General features: G+C 50.3%; 1 protein-coding gene across 1 annotated transcript in view; it reads left to right on the top strand.

The window, feature by feature from the left end:
* Zic2 (Zic family member 2) overlaps positions 1-74 on the top strand; it is a 3,645-nt gene extending 3,571 nt beyond the window's left edge. Inside the window, exon 4 of the mRNA XM_013022959.1 lies at positions 1-74. Coding sequence (XP_012878413.1) covers positions 1-74 — 74 coding nt within the window.
* The last annotated feature ends 7,576 nt before the right edge of the window (positions 75-7,650 follow it).

Here is a 7,650-nt window from a genome sequence, read left to right as displayed (position 1 = left end):
GCTCTGGAGGGGGCAGCGGGACAGCCGGAGGCCACAGCGGCCTCTCCTCCAACTTCAATGAATGGTACGTGTGAGGGGCTGGTGCCTCTCTTCCCTCTCCCCCGTACCCCGTCCCCGTCCCCCTCCTAGGCACACGCCGGGAGACGCCTTGTGATCGTGTTGTTAAAATTGCGAAATCTGATTTTTATGATGATGAACATGATTTTACCAGCAGAAGGATTTTTAAACGTTTTTTTAAGAAAAAAAATCTAGGCATGAAAAGCAGAATATCCCTCTAGAGTCTTCGAAGCTGAAAATATAAAATAAGTTTAAAAAAACCCACAAAAATATTGAACCAAACCTTCCTGTCAACTCCTTTACCCACTTTCCTTCCCATGGTCTTTCCTTCCCAGTCCTCTGACAAACTGTACATAGCGGATTCATTCCTTCTCCGAGGTGATTTTAATGGCTTCTTGGTGTATAGAAGTTCGTCCATTTGTAAACTCCGGATTGCGTTTTTCCCTCCTTCCCTCTTCCCTTCCCCAAGTGATGGGCTTTTTTTTTTTCCTTTTCTTTTTAGTTTACCCGGTTTATTTTAAATAATGTGGAAGAAAATGGTTTATTTTGTATTGTGGTATTGAATATTGTGTTCCTTTTTATGAGGCAACTTGATTGTAAACTTCATGCAACTATAGACTGGAAAAAAAAACCGTGCCAAAGTCTCCCTTCTGTTTGTTCAACATGCATCTCATAGCACACACATACACACCACCAACGCTTGTGAATGTATTTTTCTGTTAGCTGGGTTTACATGTGATGTTTTAGTGCTTTTGCAAGTTCAATTTGTTAGTTCCTGTATGAACGATTGTGGAAGAAAAATAAACGTCGTGCTGTTAGCTTTTTCCGTAATAACACCCTTCTGTAAATACCCGTTACCATATTTATCCATTTGTAATTAAATTATGGTATTAACTTGCTACAGAGGAAACAATATTTATAAAGAATGTTTCTTAACTATAAATATGTACAATTGTGGGCATAAACTGTTTCAGATTTTTTATTTGAAGGTTTTAAGTGGTTTGATCATTTCTTGTGATTTGTTTTGAGAGTAATGCATACAGAAATATAATAAAATGTGTTGAAACTGCATGAACACACTTTTTTTCCTAGTACAGTTATTAAAGAAAACAGGAAAGGAGACAGATTGAGGTGGAGAAAGGGTATGGGTATGGGAAGTTTTGCCATCCATTGGATAGGGTGCCCAGGAAGGTGTATGGTATGCATAGAAAAGAGGCCAAACTGCCCCTTTGGCTGAAAGTCTCAAAATTATCTCCTACATCCCTTTGTTTAGTAGCTGAGAATGAATTAAATTTTTGGAAAGCCCCTGTGAGGAATGGCGGCTGGAACCTCCAGAGTTTCTAATGGCTCCATTATCTGAGGGAATGCCTTTCTTTCTTTCAGCTATTTGGACTGGATTTAAGAGCACTAAACATTTCCTTATTCTTTGTTTTCCCCCTTCCCTGCCCCCTTCCTCTCCCTCCCTCTGAAAAGCTGAGGTACAGTTATTTTTAATTGCACGTTTAAAACTGAGCTGAGTACTTTGTTTTTGAACTTGGCCCAATGATTATAGTATAAAAGAGCTCATTTCTACCAGAAGTTTTTTTTTCCTTGAAATTTTCAGCAAAGCCTTGCTCAAGACATCCTGCTTATCTTAAGCAAAGCAGATCTGAACAGGACTTTCAAGAGAAAGTGATAAAGAGAATACATTTTAATTTTTTTTTAAAGAAGAGGATAGGGAAGCAACCACCCTTGGCCTCAAAGGAAAGGGAACTGCTGCAAGAATTCAGTAAAATAAAACAAGACAGAAATTGCCAGGTGGAAGTAAGTAATCTGGAACACTAGCTACTAGCTCTTCTGGAACTCTTGCAACTTCCAGCTCTCCCCCCTACAGGAATTGGTCAGTTTTCAGACAAGACTCTAAGGAAAAAGGCAAATATTTTTGATAACCAAGGGTGTAAGGACAGAAAACTATTTTTTGAATCCCATCAAGACCTTTCTCTCCCTGGGTATCCTTGAGGCTTGGAGAGGCCCTAGCCCATCCAGAAGCTATGCTCCCAGCAGCGAGAAGACCCGGAGGCAGCGAGTCAGCTACACCTCCAAAGGATTTCTTAGCACTGCTCTGAGCTGAGCCAGCAGGAACCGAAAATGTGGGAGGGTTGAAGTATTCTTCCCCTGGGGCCCCCACTGAGCCATAGAACCGCAGCCCTGCCCGTGAGGTGGTTTGCAGGGAGAAAGGCCCTGCTGACCTGGATGCTACACTACCTGTTCAATGGGGAGGAAAGCTCTCCATCCAGCCCCAGGCCTAACACCAGGCTCACTCTCCCCAGTGGCTCTGTGAGCTGCTTAAGCACCAACTCCTGAAGCAATCAACTCTCTATTAAAATCGAATTTATTACCCCTAATAATATTAAGCAAAATTATTAAAATAATTGGCATATGTTACTGATCCTTGGGAGAGTTCATTGAACACATTATAAGCTGCGAAAAAAAATCATTTAGGATTTATCAAAGCCTGTCACCCGTGGAGGGGGGAGCAGGGAATCATTAAATATTCATCATAATTTATGCAAGAATCAAATGGCCTATTTCTACTGTTTGAAACTTTTTAATTTGAGGGTGGGATGTTGGTTTTGAGACATCCCTCAAATCGAGGAAGGACTGGATGAGGTGTGGGGAGGAACAACTTTAGCATCACTCAAGGCTTTGGGGCTTTTTTCCCTCCTCTCTCTCTTCAGAATGGGGAATGATGAGCTGGGCCTTGAGGTGCTTCTGCTTGGGTCTAATAGATCTGAGGGAGAGCTACTGAAGGCCGGGTATTTAAATCCGGGGAAGTTGACCCTAGTTTCCAGCAGGGAAACAAACTAGGAAAGGACAAGGCAAGGAAGGTCACAGCTCAAAAATGGTTTACCAGCCCACCCTAGAATGGAGGGATATAGAGTAGGGGGTGGAAGGGTGAAGCAGCTTTCCAGCAAAATGGCTCCTAGTCCCTCCCATCCCACGGCTTTGTCCAGCCTGACGACAAGGCCTAGTTTCCCTCTTCTGCCTGTTCTTACAACCATTAGAATCTCAGAGTGTGGATGAAGGGAGAGCATTAAGGGGATCCATGATCCCAGAATTGCTCCACTGAATTCAAAACGGGGACTTGGGGTGCCAAAGGTTGCCCGATCCCCGGGCGCCTGGGCTGGAGCTGAGCAGGCTCGCGAGGGTCCTCCTCCTCTTCCCCGAACCCCTCCTGTAAAAGCACCTGAATGCTAACCTGCTCCGGCCTGGACTTCAGAGCCACCGCCCCCCGGAAGCGCGCTCGCCTCCCTCGGGGCCCTCGCGCCGGGCTCCTGGTTCCCGCCCGCGGGAAGGCCTGACTGCCGAGCCCCTAGGCCGGTGTCTGCCCACCACCACCACCGTCAACTTGAACTTCGGGGATCCAGAGCTCCCTCCCTTCGTGCCCGGCTCTCTCCAGCACCGAACAACTTCCCTTAATGGGACATTCGCTTTATCCGGAGGCGGCTGGAGCTCCCTCGGGAGGCCCATCATCATTATTATTATTAATTATCCTGATCCTCCCTGCATTATTAATGACCACAATGATAACTGGCATGCATATCAAGCTTCTCCCGGCTCACTGATGTCCTACGACGTTTCCGGCGGGAGGAGGTCATTCTCTGAGCAGAGGCCTCCTCTTCTGTTCCGGACGTGGCCAAGGTGAGGTTGACCCCCGACGGGATTCTGGTAAACAAAACACCTCCCAGGCCCTGCACACCCACCCCACACCCACCCCACTGCCCCAGCCCCTTTCCTCTCGGTCTGGCCCCTTAGCTCTTCCTCCACCCCACCCCCTAGCTCCTTTGTCTCCCTCTCTCTCTTTCTCTCTCTCTCTCTCTCTCTCTCTCTCTCTCTCTCTCTCTCTCCAGACGGATGTTTTCAGTCTCAAGTGGTTTTATCTTCCGCACAAAATCCTGAGATCAAGGGCAGATCACAGGCTGGACCAGAGACTTGGGTTTCCCTGGACTCTGCTATTGTACCTCTCCGTGTTGGGTTGGGACTGGGGTAGGTGTGTCAGGGTAGGGCCTTGGTGAGCACTGGACAGGGGTTCACTGAGTACCTACCAAGGCCTCAAGTACCGGCCTTACCCTATTCAGTCTCTGCCACACAAAGATGTCAAAGGGCACATGAGGCAAAGGAATAAAAGGCCTTGCAGTCACACCCCAGCAAGACCTGGCTGGACTTGGATGGATTTACATATTATTTTTATTTTATCATGCTCAAACAGATGCATGCTTCAGAAAGCCACTCTCAAGATCCAAAGTAAAGGTTCAGTAACTTCTTACTTGTGGATTGGTTTGATCATAATCTGATACCATTCTGCTAATCTCAGAAAGTTGGTGCTGAGGCTACTGCTACCCTAGTAGGCCACAAAGCACAGTTACCGTTTTTAACTGGCAGCTCTGGGGGGAGCTGGGAGAAATGTCACCCTTTCCTTCCCCTCCTCTCCCCACTCCCAGCTGATGATGGCTGCTTTTGTTGTTGTTGTTGTTGTTGTTTTCATTTTAGGGAGAGGAGTGGAGGGAAGCCACCCAGATATTTCCAACTTGAATCCAATGGTCGAACGTTTATTAAGCATGGAGCAGAGCCCAGCCTGCTGGGCTTCCCAGGGACGCAGAAGCAGCGGCGGCAGTTTGAACTGGGGGTGTTGCAAAAGAGAACTCCTGTAAACCCCCACCAGAGCAGACTAAGGGGCCGAGTTCACGGTCAAGGCCGTGGGGTGACTGGGGCCCTCGGGCCAGGTCCCGCCCCTGAAGGCCATAGCCGCGGGCTGGGGACCTCCCACTGCCGCCCCGCCCCCAGGGGCTCAGGCTCGGAGCCCCGGGGGCCAGAGCCGCCTGGCCGCACTCCCCACCCGAGCCCCCTCTCTAGCTTGCCCTATTGTTATTGTTCCCAGGGGAGGACGAGCTTTGGAAGAAGTGACTGAGCGGCTTCGCCTCTTGGTGCTCACGGCCCGGCCTTCGGCTCACGGCCCAGCATCTTTCCTGCCCCCGTGGGACTTGATGAGGTTGGGCACACCTGGCCGCCAGGCTGGGGGTTGGGCCCTTCACTTGCACGCGCGTGCACACAGACACACGCGCGCTGCACACCTCCGCACGCATCATCCACACGCACACTCGACACTGATTGTCTGCGGTGGCTTTGCCCGCGTCCCGCAGACACTGGCCGCCGACCAGGGGCTGCAGAAAGGACAGCGGGACGGGGGGGGTGGGGTGTCGGGAGGATCCGCTGCCCTGAACCCCCTCTGCGAGGTCCGGGGTCCCGTCTCTCCCAGGCCGGCCGCCACTGCACTGTCCACAACAAGGCTTTTTTTTTTTTGCGGGGGGGAGGGTGGAGGGAGTCCACTGCTGGGCCATCCGGCTGAGATGTGCACCCCCGAATCTCCAGCTTCAGGCTGAAGATGAGAAAGGGGGCCACTCGAGGTTGGGGGGGATTCCCCAGGCCCACTCCTAGGGACTAAGGCCTTGTCCAGCAGTTCGCCTTCCACTCCCCAGGTGCTGATGTGTTTGGGGGAGAGGGATCTTCTGGCCTCGATTGATTCTGCGGGGAGGAAAGAGGTGAACCCCCACCCCCTCCTCACTACACACACACACACACACACACAAATAAAAACACTTGCTTCAGTCTGTTCCTCTCCCAACTCCCTCCCCTCCCCAAGGCTGAGCCAGTGACCCTGGGGAGCTGAAACGAGCCCCTCAGGAGCTGGAGGAGGAGGGGTAGCAATAATCATAATAATGTTCATAATGTCAAGGATAATCATCCTAGTTGAAGCTCTGCACTTGGAGGCTAGCAGAGAGGCCTGCAGACACCCCGGGCCGGGTTAGAACTCCAAGTGTTCACTGAGCTCCCTCCCCCCGGCTTTTTTTTGGGGGGTGGTGGTGGAGGCTCCGCGCGGACACCTCGGGTGCGGGGCCCGCGCCGGGAGCCGCGCCGCACGCAGCGCTGCTGCTCTTTCTTTTCTTTCTCTTGGCGGACTGGGCCCACCGCGGTCAGTGTGGTCGAGTGTGGTTTCCTCAAACTCTTTGGAGTTTGTGGGGTGGACGTGCCAGCTACCAGACCTCCCTCCCCCCGCACCCCCAGCCTGCGGTTATCCACTCCCCCCCACCCCCAGCCTCTCCCCGCCGGCCCGGGAACGGCGGATTTAATGAGCGCCGGTGCGGCGTGGGCCCGCGGCGGTGGAGATGCTCCGACCTGCGGGGAGGGCGCGGCAGGTCGGCCTCTAGCAGGGCCCGGACTCGGGTTCCTCCCCGGCCCACGCGGCTCGGAGATCGATCCTGGAGCAAAGATCACCAGCAAAGCCGGACATTCGGCCGTGAATACTAATGAGCCAGCAGAGGAGTTTTAATTACCCTGGACGCCCCCCCCCCGCCTTGTCCCCCCCACCCTCCTCTCGACGGCAAACTTCGCTCGCAGTGAGCTTTCCTTCCACTCGGCCTTCAGTCTGTCCCCCCCCCCCCCCCCCCCCCCCCGCCCCCCCCCCCGACATTTTCCTGGGAAACGCCCTGGGGAAAAACTCTGCAGTCAACTTGACTTTCTCCCTCTTGCCGCGAGGGCTGTGCGCCCCAGCCCGCAGCCCAGGTTCCCAGCGAGGCTCTCTGCTCACTAATTTCGAACATGTAGGGGACCCTATAAAATAAATGGTTTCAAGGTGGCTTTGGCGAGTCTGCTTCTTGACTTCCTCACCCTTGTTGTTTCAAAGACTTCGTGTGTCCTTGGCCTTTACACTTCCTCTTGACAATTAGATCTTTTCTCCTCCGGGCACTAAGCTCCTCTCTCACCCTCCCCGAACGTGTGCAGTTTATCCCCAACTGTTCTTCTTTCTCAAGTCTCTAGACATTGGTGCTGGCTTTACCAACAGTATCTTAAATGTTTCAAGCTGGCACTGAGTTCGTAGGCAAGCTAATTCACCAGTTCCTCTGAACTTATTGTTTTCTTTGATACCGGTAAGCAACAATGAAATAGGAGGCAGGAACCTACACGGGAATTTTCAGAAGGGTTTATGCTTCTAGCCTTGATATCCATTTGATAATTTAATTGTATTTTTTCCTAAAATAAAGCCATATTTGAATTATGTTGCTCCCCCTCCAAACTGTAGAATTTGACAGTCTAACCCACGAAGCAATTTCACGTGCATGATCAGGAGAGAAAAGAAACAAGTGAGCACATTTCTGTGACATACTATGCACAAGTGTGTTGAAATCCATGCCAGGAAAAAAAAAACAGCAGTGATAGAATAATTTCCAGTATTATTCTAATCCTTAAATTTTTGGATTAAATAAGCCCATATTTCACATCATTGCCAATAGATCCCAGCACTGAAATCTCCTGAGGATTCTGTTTCACTTACACTTTTCAGTTCAAACTTTTTTCCCCCTTCACACAATGATTTATTATGTAGGTAATTTTAGGGGATACAGTTTACAGCTTGAATTATTAGACTGAACACCTCTGGCTGACACCACAACGCCTTTTTTTTTTCCTGCCTTGCAGCTGTGAGTCACAACCCCATTTTCCTACCCAACCCACTGTACATTCCTTCACAATGTATACTTCCTTCTTGCAAAGATCAAA

The sequence above is a fragment of the Dipodomys ordii genome, unplaced genomic scaffold (genome assembly GCF_000151885.1).
Source record: "Dipodomys ordii isolate 6190 unplaced genomic scaffold, Dord_2.0 Scaffold65, whole genome shotgun sequence".
Classification (NCBI taxonomy): domain Eukaryota; kingdom Metazoa; phylum Chordata; class Mammalia; order Rodentia; family Heteromyidae; genus Dipodomys; species Dipodomys ordii.
This window is presented reverse-complemented; position numbering and strand designations above follow the sequence as displayed.